The sequence below is a fragment of the Eulemur rufifrons genome, chromosome 17 (assembly GCF_041146395.1).
Source record: "Eulemur rufifrons isolate Redbay chromosome 17, OSU_ERuf_1, whole genome shotgun sequence".
Classification (NCBI taxonomy): Eukaryota; Metazoa; Chordata; class Mammalia; order Primates; family Lemuridae; genus Eulemur; species Eulemur rufifrons.
In genome coordinates, this window is record NC_090999.1 from 3,417,547 (window position 1) to 3,444,987 (window position 27,441).

The 27,441-nt window shown below is 43.0% G+C and overlaps 1 protein-coding gene across 1 annotated transcript in view; it reads left to right on the forward strand.

Annotated features, from left to right (window-relative positions):
* Positions 1-4,796: 4,796 nt before the first annotated feature.
* The window catches only part of ADAMTS16 (ADAM metallopeptidase with thrombospondin type 1 motif 16), a 130,014-nt gene continuing 107,369 nt past the window's right edge, over positions 4,797-27,441 (forward strand). Inside the window, exons 1-6 of the mRNA XM_069492769.1 lie at positions 4,797-4,875; positions 5,271-5,480; positions 5,737-5,911; positions 6,172-6,487; positions 6,597-6,699; positions 14,910-15,235. Of these exons, the coding sequence (XP_069348870.1) occupies positions 4,797-4,875; positions 5,271-5,480; positions 5,737-5,911; positions 6,172-6,487; positions 6,597-6,699; positions 14,910-15,235 (1,209 nt within the window). The remainder of the gene's footprint in view (positions 4,876-5,270; positions 5,481-5,736; positions 5,912-6,171; positions 6,488-6,596; positions 6,700-14,909; positions 15,236-27,441) is intronic.

The following is a 27,441-nucleotide window of genomic DNA, read 5'->3' on the forward strand; positions in this document are numbered from 1 at the left end:
TTCATGCAGCCCACCTCTGATCTCTGGCAGCCCCAGACCCCTTGCCTGGGGCCCATCGAAATGGGCAAGCTTTACCTGGGTGCCCCCAACCCCAGTTAAATCTTTTCCTGCAATCTGATCAATCCTTCTTCCCTCCCAGTCACCTCACCTTAAAGCATGACAAAGGTGTAGCCCAAATAATTTTAAATATGTGGACATATTTTGAATTGAAAGCCTTAAACCTTCTTCATCTTCTAAACTACAAAGGTCCAAAATCTTTTATTTGTGCTAACTGCTGGCGTGGATGAGAGAAAGGGCATAGAGATTAAATGTCCACAGTTAATAAGCGTTCCATGGGAGGACAACTTCCTCCATGCCAGCCGCTCTGTCTCTGGGCAGAAAAATAAGGTCATTCTTCCAACAATTTACACGCTAAAATACATGGTAAGAGCTCGTACTTTCCACCTAACACGAAGGCCGAGTTTGGAGTTTTTGAGGACAGGCTGGAGGATATTAGCTTGTCGATTACTGTTCCAGGAGAGCGAGAGCTGTGGGCTTTTCTAAATATCATGAAATGTAAAAGGAAACTTGAATACAGACCTGTTCCATCATCCAGGCAGCTAATAAGTATCAAACACTGCCACGTGTTGGCACTCTGAGTACAAGAGATTCAGCAGTGAGAAAGACATTCTGGGGAGAACACAAGAGATAAACAAGGCACCAAACAATTATATGATATGATTCTGGGTAAGAGAAAAGCCATAGAGAAAATAAATTAGGGTAAGAGGATAGAAAGTGATTATCTGTTCTGAGAAAGGCCTATACCTATGGTCAAACCTTTTGAACTGGAAGGGATAGGTAAAAATAAGAATGGCATTGCCCAGGACTGTCTGATAAATAGTGATTTCTTTTAATAAAAAGTGATTTTTCAGTGCCTAAATTAGTGATTCACTATCAGAGCGTCTGTCCCTGCCAGAGGGATATGTCAAACATTACAGTCAGATAGCATTTGAAAAAGAATAATCTATATTTCTGTTGATTTATTTTGCTTTAATTGTTATATATCTAGTTTATTTTCAAATTCCAAATTGCCTAAAAGGACATTATCAGGTTTGTACACTTATCAAACTGGATTTGGCTTAAGGATGTTTCAGAAAACTAGTGAAATTCATCAGTTCCTTTGAGAGAACAGGTAGAGAAAACTAGAGAGTCTTAGCAGCTTTTATTTCAATTATTAAGATATAAAAATTGGGCATTCAAATTTCTCATGAGAAATCATTCCTCAGTTATCAAGAGTCAATGAAAACTTTTGTGTTCTAGTGATTGTACAAACAATTTTGTTCATAAAAGAAACAATAATGTGATTATAAGTACTCTGGTCTTAATCTGTAAAATCGTATCATCTGGTTACTAATTTGGAATTTCATAACTTAGGAACTTGAATTTTTTCATCTCTTGAAAATAGAATGAGACAGCTGAATTAAAATTTCTCCATAATAAAGTCATGATGGTAATTAGCTGTACATACCGAGGTTTTCCATTTGAATCTGCCCCAGAGCATTTAGCACAGCATGAACAATGGTGTTTGCAAACATCACAGATGACATTCTTCGTCTCTGAAAAATATCCAGGCTTTCCCCAGACGCTTTTGCAAAGAGTAAGACTGGGTTCTCTTCTCCCATGACTTTGTAAACTTGATGGGCAGTTCTTCCATTTGTTCAAGGTATTTACAAATGAGATGTGATATGGGGAAAATGAATCAGATTTGTTACAACAGATTTGCTGGGCAGTTTTTGGTCTTCAGGCTGCAGGAATGCTACACTCTGTTCAAGAGATGCAATCTTTATCCTGGAAGGATCACTGGAACTATTTTCCACATAAATCAATGAGATCTGGAAGCAACATTTAGAGCAAAGGAAATGTTCCTATTCATGTTGAATTCAGTCTTTACTGATCTGATGCTGCCAACTATTTTTTCCCATTTGTTTTATTTTTTGAAAATAACATTGTATTATATTAATTTAAATGTATTATATTTTATTTAAATTTTGCTATGCTTATATAGCAGCTTCTGCATCCCCCGCACTGTTCTAAGCTTTTACAAATAATAACTTATTCCATCCTCACAACGGCCCTCTGAGGTGGGTTCTATTTTCATCACGACCTTTGCACAGATGGGAAAATGAGGGACTGATCTTCTACGTGCAGCTGCAGCACCAGGGGAGGGAGATGAGGCATCTCACTGCAAGAGGGTGTCCAATACTGATAACGATAATAGTATGTAATGTATAGTATTTATTACTAAAATTTTTATTAATATATAATTAATATAATACTAATTATATTATATAATAAAATAAATTTCTATTATTATTCAGTTTAAATTTCTCTGTGTTTAATAATAAAAGGAAAGGCACTCAGAAATGTCATGTTCTGAATTCAGGAATCTAATGTTGTCTGTCCTCATTGGTTCCCAATTTTCCTTTCTTCTTTTTGCTAAGAACAGTGAAGTCTCACGGTGAGGGAGGAGCTCAGACTCCAGAGTGTGGTCAGTCACAGAATCAGCACATGAACCTCCGGCTTGTGTTACCTTTTACCTCTCAGGCATCGAACGGCATCGCTGGCCCACGAACGGGGCCTTCTGCCCCCATTGGTGCTGAGGAGCCGCGGTGCTCACGTTCAGTCAGAACCTGGATGTGGCATCTGGAGGAAGCGGGGGCTGTGTTCAGTCTGGCCAGCCATTCCAGAAAAGTAGTTCTTCTAGCATCTTCTGATTTCTAAAATTATGCTCAGTTGGTCTTCACAGTGAGTTCAAAATTTCATATAATTGACTGGGTACATTGCCCCATCCTAATTTTTCACCCAGATTAGGAATTTAAAATTTCTCATGTCAAAATGTCCTTTTCTTGTTTTTTACTATGCTATTTTTTTTTCACATTGCAGGGGTACTCTCTCCACTTTTAGGCCTATATATCACCGTTTAGGGGAGAGTAGGGGAAAGGCTGTAGAGGAGTGAGTGCAGGAGGCTGATCCTGTCACACTGCGTGGGTCACCCTCCCTGGGGCTCTGCTTCCTCATCTGTAACCTGCAAAGAGGGACTAGATGCATCTTTAGGCCTCCAGGCTAGAAAGTTATTTGACATTATTGGTTTTTTTGTTTCAATGAAAGTGTGCTCTTATAATTTGCATAAAGTAATAAAGAGTAATTCTAAACTTTCGGAAAAGTGTATGAACTATAGAAGTTTTTCATATGATCTTTGTGATTTTCTTTTCCCCTAAAGTTTTCAGACACAATACAATCATAACTTGTATGAAACTTAAACGACTAGCTCTGGCTGTGCGTGAGATGGACAAGGAGCCATAGTACAGACTAAACAGAAGCTTCACAATTCACAAACACACTGCTCCTCCTCTAGGTCGGCTGTGTGCATGGTAGTTTAACGTGTAAGGTCATGGACCCATTTGCATTGCTTTGGTTTAAAGTTTATACAATTTAGACAAGGGCTATGAAAAAATTTGATCCTCTGAATCTAAAATATCATTTATTTTCACATGAGAAAGGGCCCTTGCTTTTTGATTTTGAAAGAGCTCTGGGGATGGGAGAAAATGCCCCAGTTGGGAGGATGCTGTCTCCCAGATCCTTTGCTCAGCCCTGTGTTTTTATTTTTAACTTGACTTCTATTCTCTATCAAACATCTACTTCATAATGACTTCTTAAATTAAAAGAACCTTCTGTCAGAAAGGAAACAAGTGTTAACTTGTGATTGATCTAAACAATGTATGGCAACGTTTTTCTGTAAAGGGTCTAATGATAAATAGTTTAGGTTTTGCAGGGCACACAGTCTCTGTTGCAAGGACTCAACTCTGTCGTGAAAGGATTCACAGACAGTCTGTAAACAAATGGGCCATGTTCCAATAGAACTTTTTTACAAAAATGGGCAGCAGGTCAGATTTGATCCCGGACAGTAATTTTCTGACCCCGGCTCTAAACAAATGATAACAAAATCACTTTCTTAAACTTTTATCTCAAAGTTTAGAGTGCTTAATTCTCAAAGGGCTGTGAACTGAAGGATTTCCTGGCTGGCTGTTTGTTTGGATACTTGCAATATTGGCCCACAGGGTTGCTTTGCTGGAACATTTTTTAAATGGGAGAACTTCACATACAAATTTGGATTTCCATTTTCTCCTTAAAAATTAGGTAGATCTGGGCCCCTGTTACTGTATAGCAACACCCCCCGACCTGAGGCCACTCAGAGCCATGGTCTCTTCAAGGGAGGACATGTGTGCTCCAGTTTGCTCTAGCCCCGTCTTCCTCTCCCCTCTCTCTGAGACTGAGAAGCAGCTGCGAGTTGCTGCACCTGTTCTCTTGCCTTTATTAAACTTGGTCGTTCAGTATTGCTCATCCCAGCTCCCTGCCCGGCCCCACAGGCTAGACTAGAGTTTGCCACCCCTCTGTGTTCTCTGAAGGCATTCCCATTGTGTTATCTGAAGACATCGTTGTCCTAGAGGGCAAGCACTCAATTCCACACACGGCTAAAGGAACTGGGAAACAGTCCTCAGTAGGGAGTAAATAATTTTGTTTCTTTTTTTCACAAGGGAAAGAAACTCATTAAAGGCTGCTTTGGTTCACTCTTTTTAAAAATTTCTAAGAGTGGATCCCTTTATACAAGCCATCCCTCTTTCCTTTCATATGTTGGAACTTACTAAAAAAGAGCCCCTGCACATCTCCGTGTGATGGACTTGGAAAATCTCAGGCCCTCTTGTGTTCTACTGGACACAGTAGGAGGTAATTGGAGATCTCCGATTGTCCAGCACGTAATGTCCTTTACTCAGGACAAAGGGAAGTTCTGCCTCCGCCTGCAGGTCACTGTGGAGACTTCAACCTTCCCAGGCAAGTGTAAGCTTCCCGCTTCCCGAGGTGCGAATGCAGGCAGACCCTTGGTAGGCATTGGGCGAGGGCAGGCAGGGTGGTAGGTGTTTTAGGGCCATTCTCAATGCAGGCCTTTATGTGAAAATATTTGCACTCGTGAAGAGTTTTCAAATAAGTGAATATAAGAGAGAAAGAGAGAGAGAGAGAGATGGAACAGGCGTCACCCAGTGCACAGCCTGGTGGCTCTCCTGTTACTGTTCAGGATGTCTGACACTTTGGCACTTCAGGACTACAAAGGCAAGAGGCCTACGGTGCACACGTGTACCCTCGCACACACAGTCGGGTCCTGACATGCACAAGTGCACACACAAGAGCATGTACATTCCCGTTCTCACACTCAAAGGCACGCCCACCCCACCCAGTGGTGCAGAACGCGGGCCAGGCTGGTGGCCGCGCACCTGCTGCCTCCTCGACCCTCTCAGGGGATCCACACAGCAGCCCGACTGGACCCGCGCCCACCCGCAGCCCTGAGACCTCCCATCCATCGTCCATCCGCTGCACTGAGCAGCCAGGCACCGGCAGGCACTCCTGGCCTGGCCGGTCGAGGGCGGCCATGACCCCACGGCCACCGGGTGCCGCCACATCCCGGGGCTGCAGCTGCCATTTGGTCTCCCGTCACTTCCCCAGCCCAGGAGGGACGCACAGGCTTTACATGCAGGTCCGCGCGTCCCCTACATGGTGCAGGCGACCCGTTCCCGGACCGATCTCCTCGCTCAGGGTAGAAGGGGGGACCCCAATGGGGCCCAGGGCGCGGGCCGGGCCAGCCACGGACAGCTGGCTAGGACTGCAGGTGTCCTGCGCCTTTGGCTGCGCAGGTCCGGTCCTCAGGGCTGGGGGTCCCACTGAGCCGCAGCGGAGGCCTCAGCGGAGCCCCCAGCCTGAGGCGGGGCCGAGGGCGCACCGGCCTGAGCGACAGTGGAGTCCCCGGCCAGAGGCAGGGACGAGGGCTCACCGGCCTGCCTGCCAACCTGCCCACCTGCCCCTGCCCCGCGCCTGGCCCCGGGTACCCTTCACCTGGGAGCTCACCTGCGGCCAGTGGTCGTCTGGGTGCTCCCCGGCCCTCCTCCCTCTCGGTCCCCTCTTTCTCCGGTTCCACCCTCTTCCCTGCCTGCCTCCTCCTGCGCCTCTCCTCCCGAGTCCCCTTTCCCTCCTCTACTCCCCTTCTTCGTCCCTTCCCTCTCCCATCCTCTATCCTCCCAAGCTCCATACCCCCTCCGTCCCCTCCCCTCCCTCATGCCCTCCCTCCTCCCCCTGCTCTCCCAGGGCTCGGGCGGGTGCTCCGCCGCCACCCCCGCGGCTGGCTGCCACTCCGCCCCCCGCGCAGCGCGGAGCCGCAGTAATAACCCGGGCGCGGGCGGTGCCGTGGCTGTGGGGAATCCTGCGCTCCGCGGGTCGGGTCCTCTCTGCACACTTGCACCCTGCCCGGCTGCGGACCATCCGGGGGTCCCCCAGGCCTCTCGGAGCGCCCGGGATGAAGCCTTGCGTGTCCCCCTCAGGGGCGCAGCGCCCGTGGCGTGCGCAGGGGGCCCGGGGCTGCGCGGCGCTCTGGGTGCTGCTGCTGGCGCAGGTAGGTGGGCCGGTGAGCCCAGTAAGTCCAAGTCCCTGACGTTGGGAGACAGGTCCCTCCCGCGTCTCCTCTCCCGCGGTCCCCGCCGCCTCACTGAGGTGTCGCCGCTGTTTTCCAGCAGGCACCTGCGTGCGCCGTGGGACCCGAAACTGCAGCGCCCGGGAACCTGAGCGTCCAGCACCCTCGCTTTGCCACCGAGCGGCCGGGCTGGACGGAAAAGGGCGGTAAGTCCGCGCGGCGGGGGCTCCTAATCCTTGCAATTTAGCGGCTTGTGAACCCCCGCAGCTGGTTATAAAGTGCTGTGGATTTTCATAACTCCGTGGAACTCTAAGATGCTGCGGTACATTTTTCTCACTGTACGAGCTAGAACCATGAGCGGACTTCCACCAACATTTATATCGTATTCCCTGGAAAAGAGCAAAGGTTTGCCAGTTATTGCCCTAACACTAGGAAAAGCGGAGGAAATAACATTTAAAAAAATTAAGGAGCTTAGGAGGAAACTTCAGGTTGTATTAATGTATACATCAAAACCGTTATGAAGAACATAGCACCCCTCTTCCATCCCCTCCTCTCTCTCCAGATCCTCCTCCTCCTCTTTAAATTGAAGTCTTTCTCTATCCTTGGCTATAATCCGAGCAGGAGATACAAAGTGGTCAGTTTTCCTCAGAGCTTATCATTTTGGTATCAAAGTTAATGCTCTTTAAGAATCAGGGCATACTTGAAACATAGTAGTGCATGAAATGGCTAATTAGCTTATTGTGACATCATAGGCAATGCCCTTGTCCTGTGCCATGATTTGGCATAAGGCAAGTCTGATCCTTCAGCAATGCATGGTTTTGCTTCTGCTACTTGCAAGTGGCATTTACAAATTTAATGTCTTATCGGAATGGATCTCTCTGTCTTGATACGCATCAGGTAAAGGAGAGAGCAGGTGTGCAACATTGGTTGCTAGATGGTTTTTAATCTGAACCCATACAGTGGCAGTTACTATATATTATTTCGCATTTTTCCAAAAATAAATTGCTATCTCATTTGTTAATAGTAATTGACTTTTATAGGAAGAACTAGGTTTGATTATCTCAATGTATTGTCAGAAAATCTGGAAAATTAAAGAGTTAATAATTCAAAATTCCTAAATATAGTTTCTTCATCTTTGATAAAATAATATAAAGAATTTAATATTTGCATTAACTGTTGAAATTCTTCCCTAGTGAATGAGTATGAGAATAGTATCAAAAATATCGGACTGATGCTCAACCGTGGGACCTTTGTGAGGACCACCAGAGGGCGCTAGATGCAAATGTTATAAAAGTTTAAAATAATTTTTCACAGTGTATTTACAAAAGAAAGTTAATTACCTATTTAAAGCTCACCTTATTGTGGTTGTCCTTGTCTCTTTTCATGTTTGGCTTACAATGCATTCTACAACATAATAATTCATATTAGAAGTTAATTCTAATTCTCTTTTTCTTGATAAAATTTTTGTAAAAAATTCTAGTTCCCTAAAATCATGAAAATTCCAAAGGGACCCAGGAGATTTCCAAGAACTTCATAGCATTTATGAAGTTTTATTTAAGGTAAGAACACTATAGACAGAGAACCAGAGAGGCACACAAGCCAGGCTTCCTGCCTAGGTGTGTTTTGGCCTGGAGACCCTTGTTAGCTTCCTTACCCTCTCCTGCTGGCCTGTTGCTGGTCTGATCACCTGCCACCTTGGCTGGTCTCACAGCACAGCGTTTCCATGACAACAACTCACCTGGCTTGGTCAGAACCCAAATGGGAAGGTGCAAGCCATCACCAGTGAAGTTCCAGCTTAAGGACATAGCACAAACCCTAATCCCCAACAAAGGTACAAGCTTTAGTGCCCTAATCATAAAGGCTAACTTGGCGAGAGTAGGCGTACACAGCAGACTTCCACACTACCAGAGAAAAGACACTCTTGCCCAGCAGTGTTCCCTGTTCCCATCTGGAATAGTAGCACTAGAACACGCTTTGTGTGATGCTGGGGTCAGCTTGCTGTTGCATGTCTAGGTACCCATTATACAAGTGGGTTTTGATATAACTATTTGCAGCCGTATGTTTTGTTTAAGGTAACACATAACACATGATTCAAACTATTATTGCAAATTCTGCTGGGTGTCTGAAGTAATTATGCAATAAGAAAGAGAATTTCATATATTTTGAGGCAATAAAACGGATCACTAAATTGAGATAAATTCTGTCTTTAGCCATGAAACATGCAGATTTTATTTTTGCTGATTTAGCATTGTTTTTATTTCTTAATAAAAGACTTGAATGATTTTTTTCTGCAAATTTATCTTCCTAGCAAAAATAGTAGCTCCTTGACCAAAGACATGTCACAGATTTGTTAACTTTTTAAATTCCAAAGTAAGTTAAGCTTCCAGGGTAAGGTTTAGAAGTTCTTTAGAACTCTGCTTCACTGGACATCATAGACTTGTGTTGTGTTTGCTTATGTGTGTTTGAAGTTGAAAATAATTCACATTCAAACATTTAAATAACATGAGACAGGGCAGTCTCTTTCAGGTTGTCCCAGGTGTGTGCTTGTAAATGTTTGAGAACAGGCCCTTCAGGTGGAGTGGGAGGGGCCTGGAGCTCTGATTCACAGCATTTGCTGATTCCTGTGGTGCAAATTCCCCACCACGTCCAATTTCAAGCTATCAATGTGATGTCATTGAACACAGAGTTAAGAAGCATTGTCCAAAAGCAGCAATCTGACACTGATATAAGCCCACTTCAGCACACTCATGTGGTCTACACTTCATGCCATCATATCTTTGTTTTTAATTTTTATTTATTTATTTATTTTGATTTCAGAATATTATGGGGGTACAAAAGTTTTGGTTATAAAAATTTCTTTTGTACCATTTGAGTCAAAGTTATAAGTGCATCCATTCCCCAGATAGTGTTCATTGTACCCATTAGGTGTGAATTTACCCCTCCCTTCCTCCCCCCTCCCACCTGCTTGATTTCCCATGAATGTTATTTCCACATGTGCACATGAGTGTTGGGCTATTGGTACTAATTTAACGGTGAGTACACGTGGTGTTTGTTTTTATATTGTTGTGATACTTAGAAGAATGGTCTCCAGTTCAGTCCAGGTTGATGCAAGAGGTATTAATTCACCATTTTTTATGGCTGAGTAGTACACATACCACACTTGATTAATCCAATCATGTATTGATGGGCACTTGGGTTGTTTCCACATCTTTATAATTGTGAATTGTGCTGCTATAAATATTTGAGTGTAGGTGTCTTTTTTTTTCCTTTAGGTAAATACCCAGTAGTGGGATTGACATTAAAAAGTGGGTAAAAGACATGAACAGAAGCTTTCCTAAAGAAAATAGACTAATGGTGAACAAACATGAAAAAACGCTCAACATCTTTCATCACCAGGAAAATGCAAATCAAAACCACAATGAGATATACTTATCTCCAGTGAGAATGGCTTTTATCAAAAAGTCTCAGAACAACATGGATGCGGAGAGATAGGAACACTCATACACTGTTAGTGGGACTGCATACTAGTACAACCTCTGTGGAAAGCAATATGGAGATACCTCAAAAAGCTACAAGTAGAGCTACCATTTGATCATACCATCATTTCTAAATCAGAGTTTTCCTAGACTTGATTCTTTGGTCAAAAAATCCTCTGGAAATCAAGTAGTTTAGGGTACTGACTTGAGCAGACATCTGTAATTACTTTCTCCTTAATAACAAAATCTATATAGGACCAAGATGTTACTTAAAGGATTCTCAAAGATCAGAAATATCACTAAATTTTTGGGGGATCACAAAACCAAGAGTTTGGGGGATTATGATATTCAAACATAAGCTTAAAGTTAATTTAAAATTTTCAGTTTATTGCAGTTGTACTTTGACTTCTCTCCAAATAGTAATAAGTGTATGGTGAGATGTTGTGCGTGTTTCTTTCATTCATTAAATTCTTTAGTTATGACCTTATTCACATTCATTTACGCATAACTGAGAGTACATACTTGATACTAAGGAATCCTGTTTGACTAAATCAGGACTTCCCAGCCCTGTTGGCAGTGTTGGCATGTTGATGTCGGGGTGTGTCCTGTCAATTGCAGAATGCCTCGCGGGGGCCCAGATTCTACCCACTAGATCCCAGGGGCATAGCTCTTCCCGCCCCCTTTGTGACAACCAAAAACATCTGGACATTGCCACGTGTCCCCTGGGGGGAGGAGAATGGGGACTCTCGCCCAGGTGAGACCCACTGGACAAAGGTGAAAGGTAGGTCTCTGTCCGTCATGCTCAGGACTGGGTCGAGGTCAGTCCGTACGAGGAGTGCCCGGCAGAGGCGGGGTGCTGCTGGGCCGGGCCAGTGCGTACCAGTTCCTGGGAGCCGATTGTTACCTTGTCACGAATTTTTAAGCTGGTTGTTAAAAATTAAAATATATGAATAGACATATACGTTATATTAAAAAACATTAAAATATTCAAAACTCTTCACTTCATAATTATTTTACTATATTTTACTATAAACTGTGCTTTTGAGGTTATTTTCATCTATTGTATCTGTGTGGTAGAAATTCTCCCCAATGGTGGCTACCACGTCTCTTCAAACTCCCTGCTCGGGGTTGCCACAGTATCAGCGCTGCTAGCCAGAGTCCAGGGGAAGCTTGTTTCTGCCCTAGACGGGCCAGAACTCGGGCGGCAGGAGAAGGGCCCGGCCTCCTGCTACGTTCTCAACTCACACCTGGACTTTTAGGCCCTGTGAAGGTAGCTTTGTTAAGGCTGGGGCTACGAGACATTTGAGTTATCGATTTGTTAGCTTGATTTATACCTTGTAAATACTTAAGCACACGGTGTGTGCCTCCCCAGGTACAGGAGTGTTCTGCCTGCGTGCATCAGGAGAGAGCCTGCTTCCTAGCCTGCATTTTTCACCAGAAATCACCAGAAAGTAGCAGTTCTGACTGACACCAGGCCTTTCTCCAAACTTACTCTGAGGTGTCTTTGAGACGGATGTCAAGCCCATGCACCAGAGTGGGCCAGAGAGACCCAGCCCTGCAATGAGGTGGACAGTCCTTGAAGACTCAAAATGCAACTTCCTCTCACTTAAGACACTGATTCTAATATTCTAAGAATATCTTCCCTTTTTATTACCAACAAATGCTGTTAGGAGACCGTTCTGTTAGATGCCTAAAACCAGGGCCCTTCTCTGCTTTGGCCTGAGCTGGACACAATTTTGGGAATCATAAGGTAAAACAGAACAGCATCCTGCAGAAGTGGCATTTGGTCAGAAGTGAACAGTACTCAGGTAATTATTTTTTTCTGGAAGAAGAAAGTTTTCTTCACAACCAAAACTCTTTCAGTGCAGATACTTGTTCACACATTCCTGTTCCACCCTGGCAGGTGATTGACGGTTACACAGAATGCCACTGAAGTCAGCCACAGGGGAAGGATTTACAGCAGGGACATTGGCAAATGCTCAGCACCAGGCCATTTTCCCCAGATAGCTGATTGTCAAACCGTTATCAGCACAGCACTCTGTGTGTTTATGTAAAAGAGGCTCACCCATAATTATTTTGCAAGATAAATATTCTATGTCTCCCTGATAAAGTACAAATATCATCTGCCCTCCAAAATAAAGGTCATAAGAATATGGCTTATATCAGCTGGGTGTAATTTGATTTGTTTAAAACAGTAATCACCTTTATATATTCAACAAAGTGTACTAAGTAGCCACTGTTTGGAACAAGCCGAGCTGCTTTCTCTTTTCCCTGCACTGCCTGTGCTGCAGGGGTGGGAGCCACTGTGAGATGTACCAGGCCCCTGCCAGGCCGGAGGACAGGCGGAAGGTGTCACATGACCACACCCCCCTGGCCTTTCCCTGTAAGCCAGAACGCCAGGCCTGCCTGAGGGGCGGGAGTCTCGCTGTGGGGAGAGGGTCTGGGGAAATGCAGCGCTTTCTTAGGGTGTGCACGTCTCCCTCTTGCCTTCCGAGGGCCCTAGAGCAGCCTGGGGATCCACATCCCATTCCAGACATGCTCATTCCTGATGCCTTTGCCCTCTTGTTCTTTCACTGCATACCATTCAACCGGATGGGTTTGGCTTTCTCATTTTCTAAGTTAAATATTAAAAGTTCCAATGTATTTTATCCTATGAGATATGAGTTCCCTGCTTTGATATACATGGCAATAGTTAGCTGTCTGCCAGAACCTGCCCCCCTCAGCCGGGTACCCACAGAGTGCAAATCCATACGCCTAGGGAGGGGCCATACCTGGGGGGCCCACCGTGCTGGTTTGCTCTGGGCTCAGCAGAGTTGCACATGGAAGCTCCGCCCTGAGGATGAGGGAAGCCCTGGGGAGCAGGGGCCATTGCCAAGCGCTCTGGTCCTCCTGCCTGCTTGACAGGGCTGTCTGCCTGGCCTCGGACCCTCACCTTGTCCTGGGAATCAGCCCCGGGAACTCTTCAGACAGGGCCTGACCTCCCACCCCTGGCTTCACCACCTCTCCTGAACAAACACCTGCCTTTCCCGACCGTGCACTGGCTGCTGCCCCCTCTATTCCTGTGTCAGGTCTGTGTAACCATCAGTCACCTGCCAGGGTGAAACAGGAACGTGTGACCAAGTGTCTGCACTGGAAGAGTTTTGGTTGTGAAGAAAACTTTCTTCTTCCAGAAAAAATAATTACCTGAGTACTGTTCACTTCTGACCAAATGCCACTTCTGCAGGATGCTGTTCTGTTTTACCTTATGATTCCCAAAATTGTGTCCAGCTCAGGCCAAAGCAGAGAAGGGCCCTGGTTATTGGGCATCTGACAGAACGGTCTCCTAACAGCATTTGTTGGCAATAAAAGGGGAAGATATTCTTAGAATATTAGAATCAGTGTCTTAAGTGAGAGGAAGTTGCATTTTGAGTCTTCAAGGACTGTCCACCTCATTGCAGGGCTGGGTCTCTCTGGCCCACTCTGGTGCCTGGGCTTGACATCCGTCTCAAAGACACCTCAGAGTAAGTTTGGAGAAAGGCCTGGTGTCAGTCAGAACTGCTACTTTCTGGTGAAAAATGCAGGCTAGGAAGCAGGCCCTCTCCTGATGCACGCAGGCAGAACACTCCTGTACCATGGGAGCACACACCCCGTATGCTTAAGTATTTATAAGGTATAAATCAAGCTAACAAATCGATAACTCAAATGTCTTGTAGCCCCAGCCTTAACAAAGCTACCTTCACAGGGTCTAAAAGTCCAGGTGTGAGTTGAGAACGTAGCAGGAGGCCGGCCCTTCTCCTGCCGTCCGAGTTCTGGCCCGTCTAGGGCAGAAACAAGCTTCCCCTGGACTGTGGCTAGCAGAGCTGATATTGTTATGGTGGCAATGAGAGAACAAATGGTGCTTATGACCATGGAAAATAAATGATGATTTTCTAAAAGAGGAGAAACCTCTTCGGAGAAGACAACTACGATATTTACAGGAAGGTAGCAGAAGGCCACCCCAGATCCTGACGGCTGCAAGGTTTCTCTCTGTATTTTCTGCAGAGAGCAGGGCAGTGACGCAGATGCACATGGAATGCATTGCTGGAAACATTGCCTGTGATCACAGCCTGCAGCCCTGTGTGGGCCCCCTGAAATTTGATAGCTCCTTGGGGTATCCTTTACTTACTCTTTTAAAGGAAATAATTTATTTGAATATGGGCTAGGCCAGCACCTTATACGTAACAGCAGGAGGAACAATGTGGTGCACGTCTTTGAAAGGGCCTGGAGTTTGAAATCTGATCAAGTCCGAGTTCCCAGGCCACCAGGAGGGTCAGCGGTGGTTTTGAGCACAAACAAACACACACATGAGCATTTCTAAATGTTGGCCTCTGGGAAACCTTGAACGTGTGTGCGTTATGTCTGTTCTCCTGTATGTTCAATGATTAGATGAGTAAATATTTAAAAAATTAAGCAATAAAGAGTGCCTATCCTATGTTTCTTTTTAACTGTTTTCTGACAAATTGTGGGTATTCTTAAGCTAAAATTTCTTATTAGCTCAGTGAGGATATTTGTAAAGAACAGAAAGAATATGATTAAAGGAAGGTTTTTAAACCATAAAAAAGATTACATATGATACTCTGTCACCAAAATTTATGAAATATAATCCTAAAAGTCCAGTTTGGGTTTTACTGGGTCAGCAATCTGTTTTCCCTTGTAAGTGGCATAGAATGTTCTGGACTGGTAATGACACGTTATACAGTGGCATCAACTTCAGTGAAGGCCACGTTTGCGACTTTCCCTCTTACCACCGATGTTATGAATTCCGCACGTGGAACTGAGAATGGGGTAAGTGTTGCGTTGGCCTCCATCATTTTTTGCTGGGTGACAATGTCAGCTGCTAAGATAGTCTTCTTTTCTGAGACTTCCTGATGCTTCTCAGGATCCTGGAATGGCTCAGCCGCCCCTCACTCTTTTGATTTCAGAGTACGACCTGGTCTCTGCCTACGAGGTTGACCACAGGGGAGATTACGTGTCCCATGAAATCATGCATCACCAGCGACGGAGAAGAGCAGTGGCCCAGTTAGGAGTTGACTCTCTTCACCTTCGGCTGAAAGGCTCCAGGCACGATTTCCACATGGATTTGAAAACTTCCAGCAGCCTTGTGGCTCCTGGATTTATTGTGCAGACCTTGGGAAAGAGAGGCACTAAGTCCATGCAGACCTTACCGCCAGAGGACTTCTGTTTCTACCAAGGCTCTGTGCGATCCCACAGAAATTCCTCGGTGGCCCTCTCCACCTGCCAAGGCTTGGTGAGTACGGCTCATGGCGCCAGTCGTGAGGTGCGGACGGTGGTGTGTGAAAAGGGAAAGCATAACCAGAGATTTCCCTCGAAACAGTGTAGCTGTTCTTCTGATATAGCAGTGCAGATTCAGCAGGAGGAAACTGCCAAGCAATACTTTGCAAAATACGTTGTGCCACCCGCTTTGGCCTATTTAGAAATGGTGCGCACACCCACCCTTTTGCCGTTGTGGCTTTAAGATAATTGTGGAAGAACTTCTGGCCAGGTCTGAATATGTTAACTTCTTAGAAGCTGTTTTTACTCTAACTTACCTGGCCTGTCATAAAAACTGGAGAAGTATCTTCATGTATATAGAACGGCAGTATTCAACAGATTGGCCATGTGGGTTATTTGATCAGATGTTTAAAAGACCTTGAATACTTTGCATCTATCATTCTGATGACGATGACGTGCTTCCAAGTTAGGACATTCATCTGCGGCAGGGCATCGCTGGTCTCACTGGCCTGACGGCTCTAATGGTGCATTTCCCATGTTCTGAACATCTGATTTGGACACTGCACTTTGCGTAGGTGCTTCAGGTGCTGTGCTTTACAGGGACCCTAGAGGGGGAAGCATTTAATTTACCTGCAACCCTCAGGCCTACCCAAGCTGAAATTTCAGTGGCTTTTCTTTTCTTTCTCTTAAAGCATCTTCGCATTGTTAGGGGAAAAAAAGCTTAGGATAGACTTAGATTCTTGGCCACAGATGTGTCGTTCAGACACATGAATGAAACGTGCCTTAGATGGCAGAGTGAAAACGTGTGATCAGAACCCTTCAAGGTCTTGAGGCTGTTAAAGGTTTAGCAAACAGATTTTTGGACATTGCTTCTCTAGAGAATGCTTTCAGTCTGTCTTAAGTTTCCTTCCCTCTTTGAGGACAGGAAAATCATACCCAGCATCTCATAGGATGTTGTGTACGTGTGTGAGAGTGTTGATGCCGAAAGGGCATTCAGAACCAAGTGCATAAAGCACAGGCAAATGCTAAATCCTGCAAAAATGTTTTTTTGAATATTAACATTCTGCTATTTAGGGAAATTTGATATAAGTTGATCTCATTTCTGCTTTCACTTGTAAGAGGCTTTTGGTTTGAGTTGCCAGGGGTTGGGTGGTGGTTATTTGGCACTCTTGTTAAGCATGAAAACAACGTGGCTGATTTTTTCCACACTCTCCTAGGAAAAATAGGTCTTCCTTAATTAATGGACCAGAACTCTTCATGTAATGCACAAAATGAAGATAGCTCTTCCTTGGCTTTTTTCCACGAGGGCTTAAACCAGAAATGGAAGCCATCTGTGTGGTAGCGAGGTGTGTCGTGCCCTTCAGGCTTTGGTAACCCAGCATCTGCTTGTGAAGGCTGAGCCAGGTGCTTCCCGCTGACCCAGCAGGATGCGAGCTCACTGAGGTCCCTGGGTCCCCGCAAGCCAGGGCTCTGCCATGACAGTTGAGCCATGCCCTGCCGTCTGTCCTGTGATTGAGCTGGCGAGCAGCTACTTGACATTCCTAGCTCTCTTTGAACTTGATGTGAGTTCACAGTGAAAGTTTTAACTGTAAAATTACATGAAAGATAAAGAAATGACAAAGAACAGGGGAAAAAATGCTCCTCTGGATAATAAACACTGGCATCTGCTATTGTGCTAATTGCAATAGAAACTTGTGTGTCTTCACCATTAATCTTCCAAATACATAAATTTGCAACTTCGCTGGTATTTTGTCTGTAGATGGTCATTGCATTCGTGACCTCAACTAGAATTTAGAGGGTGAGGTTTAGGGGTGTTTGCCATAAGATAGGACACATCAAAGGCATTTTAAAGGAGAAAAGGGAGGAATAAAAAAGCCCTCTGTCTTTAACCAGATAATAAAATATTGAATGAGATCCTCCATTAGCTGCCAAGTCTGTTATTTCTTTCCTGATTAATGGGTACCCATTCCTCATCTTCCTAATCTGTTAACCTTTTAAGAAAAATAGTGTGTCTCTTGCATTACATTATAGGTCCTTTTTTTTTTTTCTTGTCATTGTTGTCATTCTTGGCTCTTTCAGATTCACACAGATTCACCTGTGTGAATTTCTGTTATGTCATCCTTGAATGCTCTCTAAGGGTGATCGCTTTCTCCTTTGGTTTCCACTTCAATGCCATCCTCCTCAGCATCTAACTCTTTGAGCTTAGTGACCTCATTTGTAGTATATCAGGGACCTCTATTAAAATACATATGACTCTATTCTATAATTATTTATTGGCAGATTTTTTTTAATGCCAGACTATGAACTATTCAAGAATTACTTTTTATTCATCTTAATATCCCCAAGTTCTTGTTCCATGCTAACCAAAATTTACTTTTGTTCTGGCAACTAATGACTGTATTTCAAATTTACAAACAAAAATACTGTGTCTTCTCAACCTTTATATTTGGGTATGAACCAATATAAAATTAGTCTTATAATTTGTTTCATCTGATTTCTTTCTATGACTAATGCCAAACACAGTGACTTTTTTTTTTTTTTAAAGTATATAGTTTCTTAAGAAATAGCTTAATCACTAGGGTTTTGACAAAACTATTTTTAGAAATTCCATTAGTCAGTACTTTTAAATGAAGTTTTTTGGAAATGATTTCTGTTGCATATGGCAAGAATGAATTTTCTTAAAGGATTTCATGCAGTTTTGTATTTGGATTAGCACTTTAGAAAGAAAGAGTATTGTCTGTCATCTGTCTTTGGCATAAAATCTGCATGCTCCTCTTGCATAAAACATGATGTGTATTGAGGCATTAATGCATAGGATAGCGATCATTTCTCCTAAAATCTAATTATTCTCTTGTTTTCAAAAATGTTGGAAAACTTGTAAATGCTGCAATTCTCAGTTCTATTTATTCTCTCACTTGGTTGGAATCTTACTCAGGTCAGGGTCCTGGCTTGAATTGTACTGAGTTTTATTTCCAGCCACAAACTCTAGGGATTCCCTGGAAATCCTAGTCATTGAGAGATTTTTCTAAAGCACCCAATAAATCCTGGGAAGTTGTCTGAAATACTGCCAAATTTTCAACTGACTTTTAAAAATGTTCTTGAGCCAGGAAAATAAAACAGGAGTAAAAAGGCAGCCCACGTTGGGTATGGTCAGGAGAGTTAAAACAAGTGTTGAGAGAAAGGTGTCGCTATCTGAGAAGACCAGTGATGGCATAACCAGATGAAATTGTCAGTCTTGGGGACACAGGAGGACGTTGTAGTGAAGTTAGGTTTTGGATAAAGTGTGCCCAAAGTTCGTGGTGATCAGGGAACTTAAATGGCAGTTGTAGGAACTAACTGAAAGTATGAATAATTTCATAAACTTGTGCTAATTACTTGAAAATAAATATAGTAAAATTTTGAAATTGACAGAAATGAATGTATTTCATCACTAGAAATAGATCAAAGTAACATTTTATAAGGTAATCTTTTATACTTGAAGTAACCACAGATTTTCCTACTAGTTTAATATTAATTGTAAACAAAAATTAGATGATTAGCAAATTTTAACCATAAAATCCATGGTTTTGCCCTACTTTCCTCATTTTTGAGGTGATGAAACTGGGACGGAGAGGCTTGGCTAAAGTGACAGAGCCAGGTGGAGTTAGGTCTAGGATGCACATCCTTAGATTCTCTGCCCGGTGACATTTTCACTGAAAAGCCCTGGACGATATTGCTCTTTCATGATAGGGCAGAGCCCACTGCAGGAGTTTAAATGTTGGAATATGTGCACAGATTTTAAAAACAAAGCGGATGTGTCCTTGGTCTGGAGATCTGGGCCCGGGAGCATGGGAGAGAGCACAGAGTAACGGGCTTTCCTTGTGGTTATTGTCTGGTGCTCCTGACGTCCCTTTGTCAGGGGGCAGGCGCTTCCCCTGCCACCTCCAAGGACAGCTGTCATATGGATTTTCATTGTGGTTAGTCGAATACTTGCCGTAAAAGTCACTGGAACGGTGCTCATCTGCCAAGCCGGGTAGCCAGGATGTTCTTCCTGGCCAAGATCAACCTGAAAACAGCTAATGTGATCTCCTGGGAGGAGCAGAACATGATCCTTGTGGTCATGGCCTCTGGGGGATGACCCATGTCTAAGACCATCTGAAGGACAGAATGCCTGAAACCTACTTTTTTTTTTTTTTTTTTTTAAGACAGGGTCTTTCTCTGTCTCTTGGGCTACAACACAGTGACATCATCATAGCTTACTGCAACCTCAAACTCTTAGGCTCGAGCGAGGATCCTCCTGCCTCAGCTTCCCAAGTGGCTGGGACTACAGGCATGTGCCAATGATGCCCGGCTAATTTTTCTCTTTGTTATAGAGATGGGGTCTCATTCGTGCTTAGATTGGTCTTGAACTGGCCTCAAGTGATTCTCCCCCCTGACCCTGCATCACTGCCTGAGCTCGGCCCCCGATCCCCGTCCCCCTAACTCTGGTCCATGGAAAAATTGTCTTTCATGAAACTGGCCCCTGGTGCCAAAAAGGTTGGGAACCGCTGTTAACAGCAGATGCTGTTCCCTCTGCCTGGGACACCGTTCCCACCCTGTTTGCTCTAGTTAAATGTCACTTTATTCTTCAGGTCTCAATTGAAAAGTCACTCCCATAAGTCATACTTCACTGATGCTCCAAACCAGGGCAGGTTCCCTTCTTATGCATCCATACCTCACCTTTAATTGTTACTTTGGTTATAAGTCTAGTATTTCCCCCTACCTGTCAAAAGACAAAGAGCACCGTAAGGGTAGCACCGTAATTGACACGATTTCTACAGTATGACCAGGGCCCACAGTAGGAGCTAGATGGATGGATGAGGGGATGGCTGGGTGGATAAATGAGTGGGTGGATGGGTAAACAGATGGGGGAAAAATATTTGTGCCATCGATGCTGGAGACAGTCCCTCTATCTACAGAGAGGGCACAAGCACTGTGGAAAGATTACTCTAGAATGGGACCTAAGTTGGGTTTGGGAGGCATGCATTCCCCGTTCAGCCATCAGGCAGGCCCACACCTGCCTGTGAGGCCTGGCAGCGTATTTCCAAAGCAGGGAAGGAAACAGGACACACGCTGTTCACATTCGGAGGAGCTCAGGTTAGGCCATTTGGAAGTGAGCACTTTTCCCGTCGTAACCATGTGAGCAATTCTAGTGACAGATAAAGAAAATCTCTAAACAAATTCTAACTAACAAACTTGGCAATACACTTTGAGTAACATGATGATAGGATACAATTTATATGAAGTATAATTCAAGCAACTAGGTGGCATAGCGTGAGCATAGAGACATTGTAATCGCTATTTCTCGATCTCCTAGTCATATGTCATCTTTAATTACCAGGTTTATGACAAGGACAGATTGCTTATTGTGTGTTAAGATTCCTGTGAACAGGTATTCCTACCACACTGAAGCCTTCACAAAAAGTGATGCAGCGACTTTCTTTTGTACGGACAGTCAGGGATGAAAAGCTGGCATCTCTCATAAAATAAGAAACATTTTCATGCTTACTTTGTTTACTTAGTTAAGATAAATTATATATTAAACAATTGCTTTTATCAAATCCAAACCAAGTAAGTCAATAAGCATTTTGGAGCATCTACAATTTAAGGACGCTGGGAGCTATCCTGCAAAGCAAATAGATTAAAAAACATGAACTCTCCACTTGCAAGGAAAGATACTGATTTAGACAGATATTCAAGCAAGAAGCAGAATAAAATTGCTTCTTAAGTAAATGGAAAGAATGATGAGAAATATGGCTTTTGGAGTTAGGTCTTGATCAAATCTAATTTCTCCTGCTAGCCAAGTGGCTCAACACTCTGAGCTTCAATTTTCTTAATTTGTGATTAACGCTGGCCTCAAAAGGCTGCATGAGGTTTAAATGAGACAATATATATATGCATATGTATATATACATAAATATACAAATAAAACCTAATCAGAAAATCAGTGCACACTTTATAATGCAAGAAAGTTCAAGCAGAATTAAAGAATTGAGAGGTGACATTAGACTGACCTTCAGAGAAGTTCCGCAGATGGGATGGGAGTAGGATTACAGTACATTTTATTTACACTAAAGCAATTAGGATGATAGCAAGACATATCATTTGAGCAGCCTCTTTAAAGTGTAAGGGTGTTGTTCATGCAGTATTTTAGAGCAATTGCTTATGCCCACACATTTGGAAGAAAGTTGTCCATTTCCAATGCCTGGGAGATCACTTTGTGCTTAACAAGGTATCATAAGTGAAGAAAGTGCCCAGAATAACTAACATTTTGACTTTATATTCCCCCTTCAGCAGCCAAAGGAGCTATAAACAGTGTTTTTATTTGCAGAGATTATCTAACTGAAACTGGAGGAGTTTTGACTATTCCCTCTGCAGATCGTCATTAGGTGATAAAATAAAGAATGATGGATTGCAGAATAGTGAGCCAAAAGAGAAGCTATTAATAGGATGTGCTGTAGCACAGTCTATCTCTAGCCTAGATGCACAAGGATGTGTAGAAGACTTGGGAGAGTAAATAGCAAATGTTTAAATATATAAGAGCTGTGTTGAGTAAGCAAGCCACATGCATAGGCAAAAGACTATTTATTAAGAAGGCCAAGGATTTCATTTAGCCTTTTATTCACCATTCAGCATCATTATTCTGAATTTCTAATATTGCTTTACACATAACATAATTGTATGTTTACTACTTAAAATCTTTTTTGGACCTGATGTCAATCATGATTTCCTGCCCTAGGTTCCAGTGGTCCAGTGGGTTGTTTATTGAGAAATAGGTTATGGGTTTATGCATTCTAATAAAATTGAGCTTACTGACCCCTGACACTTTGAGCTTTTCCACTGTTGCCCCTTTTATAAGACAGAGTAATATGTGTCATGTTTTCCTCCACTAGAGAAAGCACCAGAGCCACTTGCTTTATGAAATTTTTCAAATTATGTATGCCCACATATTTGAAATTGGCTTAGATCTAAAATCTCTAAATACCTGTAACTACAACTCCAGGCTGTGGCAGGTGCAGGGACATTATGGTATACCAGTTTCCTCTGAATTTTTGTTCTAAAATACTGACTGGATCATGCACATATTTACATTTACTTAAACTAGTGAAAATACACCTTACATTGACTTAAAACTTTAAAAGCTTAAAGACAAACAAACAAAAAAACACCCAGCATCACCTTACTTCAGGCCTGAGTCACATGTGTGCACCAGTGGCTGAGAACTGGCAAACCCAGCTTTCAATGCTACCAGGTAGCCAAGTATGCTGGGAGCCCTGTGCCTCTGTATGTAGATTTGGGCACTTTTGTCTTAAAGTGTAAAGTGTCCTTCTGAGAATAATTTGCTAACCTCACTGATTGTGCAGTTTACATGTAAAAATGTACTGTTTTTACTACCTATATAATTGTATACATATGACATTGTGTAATAAGATCAGGAGTTAACATCCATTCTATCCAACATCCATATCCAACTATCAAGACCAAGCATATTAATTACATTTTGACATTGTATCACATTCCATTGTATAGTTTGCAATTAATCCTCTTATTTGGCAATTATTCACAGTTTAGATTTCACCTTTATCTTCTTCACTCTAAAATGGATTAGATTTGGCAACTTCCAAGAGGTCATTTTTGTTTGATCTTGGTTTCAAAGTCAACCCCAACCAACTTCTCCTTTCTCTGGTTTCAGACTTTCATCACTTTTGTCAAAGGCATGGCTAACTCCGGGCTCTGTCATGGGATAGAGTGGCTGTGACACAGCTGTCATGGATACAGTGCACATGTGGGCAAAGTTGTAGAGCCCATAAGTATAATAAATGTAGATTCTTTTATTGGGCAAAATCTACAGATATAGATGCATCAGAAGAGTCTGGTTGCTGTTGCCATCATGTGTAGATAGACGCTGGTTGGAGAATTCCTTTTGTGATGAGCTAAATTCCCATCATGTCTTAAGTAGCCTTCCACTCATATGCACTTTCCACGATTTCTTCTCTTCATGTTCTTGCAGCCCATGTTTTATGGCCTTGCCCAGAAGGTAGCCTCTGGTGCACTCAATATTTTTCCTATCATAGGAAAAGCTAACATATTCTTAAGATTCGACCTGCTTCAGTTATAGCAGTTCTTCAGAAATGGTGGTTCTTCTGCTCCCTGTGACCAGACAGTGGAGAGGACTGGGAAGTTTTCATGCAGAGGGCATTATTTATCTTACTTTCCCTCTCTTTCAACCTACCATCCCTTTTCTGCAACTCCTAGACCAGAGTTTTGGGGAAGAAGTCTGAATCTGCAATTCAGAAAAGAATTCATATTAAACAAGCACCTACTGTATGCCAGGCATTTTTTTTTTCTAGGCAGATTCATTACATGAACTACTATTGCATTTAATTATATTAACATTTTGAGAAAAGTTTCGATTCCATTTTGTATAAGAGAAACCTGAAGATCAGATACATTATCTAACTTGACAGAAGCTGACATCTAACAAGAAAGAGAGCCTGGATTCCAAACCTGTATCTCCTCCCAGGGACATTTCCATCAGTAGCATTCTTGGAGTCTGTTTGGGCAACATTGGATCTTGTCAGAAATATAAGAACTTTTAATCACTTTGGTTCATACATAGAGGACACCTCTGCAATTCTGCACAACCTTGCTTGGAAAGCCATGATTCCTAGAGAGAATTTTGGGGGGCTTTGTGACTTCTGTAGCTCTGTTGGTCATCAGCTCCCATGATTATATGATTTAGTGATGAAAGACCAGAGAGAGAGGGAGAGAGAGTGGAAGAGAGGGAGAGAGCACATATGTTTACAGCATTTAATTGAGGGATCCTACAGAAATTTCAGATCATAAATAGTGGATGGTTTCCTTAATTCAGCCTGATTCACAGCTATCTGGAACTGTGAATTTCTTCCGGACAGTACAGCAATATTTCTAACAGCATTACTTCCTTTTGATGTGGCTGAGCCAAAAAATGCACGTGGAGAGTTGGCAGGAAGGTTGCTTCAGGGAGCATTTGTGATGACAGTCATCACTGGCTGGTCAGAAGAAGTGAGTGTCTTACCTGGAAATTGCTGAGAGAACTTGTCCTGGGGCATTTTTGTTTATTTGTTTTGTGGAGAAAAATTATAGCTTGTTAGTTTAGAAATTATACTTGTCAATGAATGACACACATTTACACATAGTGATTTCAAAACACTCTCTTTTTAGAAACCGTTTTTATGCAAATTATTTTATTGGGTGACCTGAGCATAAATAAATTCACTGTCCCAGGAGCTGTCCCATAAACACCAGGCCCATGACCTGACCAGAGACATGGAGCTCTTGTCTGTTGATCAACACTGTGTTTCAAGCTCTTAACTAAATCTTTACAATAATATTTAATCGTCAGATTAGAGAGATAGCTTACACCTCTGGAAAATTGACACGTGGATGTGAATATTTGCATGGGAACAATGCCGTGCTTCCGAGTGTCGGGAGTAACCTGTAGAAGAGTCAGCGTACTTAGGGGCCAGGCCTCTGTCTTCAGCAGACATTGTTTCATGTGCATGAATTATGGTGAAAATGCAGGGGGTAAATGGGTAGACAGATATCATGGGGTCACTGGACAATATAGTTTAGGGTACTTGGATGTCTCCTTTTAAATCCCATCTTCCATTGCCTGCGGTTCAGTTTCCTTGTTCTAAGTAACAGTTGGAAATAATCTATTTAGAAACTCTTTGAGGCAGAAATATAAAAAGGACTCCCAAGAATATGAAGGTTAAAGTGAAGCCTAATGCTTCCCTCGTGAGCACTTTAGAGAAGGTACTAACTTCTGTGAGATTTGAATCGTGGTCGATGAATGTTTGTTGAGCACAGACAACTGTAGGACAGATAATGTAGGTGACTTTCATCTGTCTTTGAGAATATTTGGTAGTTGACAGAATAGAAATTGTTATAATTCATAGAGGGGCTCAAATAGCAGTGGCATTCAGCTAATGTGGAAAATATATTATGTGATTAAGAATAGAAGTCCTATCACTTTAAGGGCCACGCACTTAGTCTGTCTTTGCTGGGGCTGTTTTTCTCCTGTGGAAGTCATTGTCAACCTTATCTGGAGTTTCCCTCTCTGAGCCAATGGCAGGAAAGGTAACGCGTGGACTGCATCACGGTGATTTAGAGAAGTCAGCAGTGAATCACACTAAGGGGACCAGCCCAGACCTGCTTTCTTTTTATTATTTTTTGGTTATGTTTGTTTATTTGTTTTTTGTTTTTTCCTTTTTGTTCCTGTAGAACTGAGGGATCTGCTTAAGCTTTTTAGCAGTGAACTATCCCCTGATGATGCCATTTTGGATACCTGTTGAGTAACATCTGAGATTCTCATGGACTAAATTTGCCATAGTGTTGTGAATGTTTTATTCCTAGAAATAAAAAATGATATTTGCATAATAAATTTTTGATGACAGCTTGTTAGGAGGTCATTTGAGAAAAGACTATTTTGAATATGCATTGCCACATCATATAACGACTATACAATTTGAGCTAGCAGCCTGGAAATAGGATCAGTCATAACTTTTATAATCCTCGTGGGACTAGGATGTGTATGAGAGTATATGCAGTCATATGTATAACTGAGGCTGGAATTTGTGAATGGTCAAATTTGGCATCCATAGTAACAGATGTTTACAATAACTGCCTTGAATGTTAAATGTCTAACAGAAGTCACATAGAATACACAGTGTTGGCACAGATGACCATCCTCTGGCCCTATGTTACAAAATCCATTATTAGGCCATGTTTTCACTTTTTGATATTTATCAGTTTACTATCAGAAAATATTGGTGTTTGACATCAACTTGCTTGGCAATAAGGAAACGCCAGTTATAACAAACTGCACATAAAGTCAAACTGTGTTCTAGCAAGCCCTTCAATATATGGTAGACATCCAACAAAACCATACTTACCCGCAGAGATTGTGTCTGTCCTGTTCCCTGACCGTCGGAATGACAGACAGCACAAGGTGTGCAGGGCCTTGGCCTTCATGACACATACAAGACATGCACATTATTGCGCCCCACCCCAGACCTACTGAATCAGAATATTTGGGGGAGAGAAGAGTTTCTCAAATGATTCTCATAGACAGAAAGTTCTGAGAATCAGGGGTGGATATGCAGAAGGTGGCAGACTCCACAAATTAACACCCTTAACCTCTCAGTCCCATTTTCAGCAGGGGTACATTAAGTTCCCATTGTCCACCTGCAGATGGGAACCCACAGGTGAGAATATAGCTGACCTCCCCTTTTGTGTTGCCCGGTCCAGTGGCAGCATGCAGGAGGGGGTAAACAACTGACCTCAAATGTTAGGTGCCTTACTGTGACATTACTGAAAAGGAGACCAGACAGATTTGTTTACACAGCCCTGCAATATTCTGATGAGTCGAGGGTGGAGAGTGTGAGTACATACCACACTTCTGGGGCAAGCTGCAGAATTTTGGCTTCATTGTTTGCCTGTGTTCTTTTGCAGGAATCTGACCTTCAGGGGTGTTCTTGAGTCTTTGTGCTCTACTGTTTGTTAGGCTGATTATTTTCCAAGGGCATTTCTTGAAATGATTTCAGTGCAGCCCCTCCTATGTCCCAAGGAAGCACCATGGCATGGGAGAGTGGCTGGTGTTAGGAGCCCAGCAGTCCGGGGCCACTGCATCCTGGTCACACTCCAGGACCTTTGTTTTATTCTGTAGCTTTGTTTTATTTTCTAAATGCTTTATTGATGTATAACTTACATTAAAAACACTCATCACTTTAAGAGTACAATTCAGTGATTTTTTTAGTAAATGTACAGATTTGTGCAACCTTCTCCGCAATTCAGTTTTAGACCGTTTCCGTGGTCCCAGGAAGAGACTGCTTGCCCAGGGACAGTCAGGCTCTGTTCCCACTCCACCCTGGGCAACCACCCATCTGCTTCCTGACTCCAGTGACTTTTCTGGACATCTTGTGGAAACAGAGTTATACAACGTGGGGATTTTTGCCCTGGCTTTTTTCACTCAGCATAGTGTTTTAGATTCACCCACAAAAAGTACTGCAGTGTTTGTCAGTACTGCATGCCTTGTCTTTGCTGAATGGTTTCATTGCATGGATGTAATCACATTTTGTTTGCTCACCAGTTGATGGACATTTGGATTGTTCCAGCCTCAATGTCTTTATCGGCAAAAATCTACCTGCTAATCCCCACCTT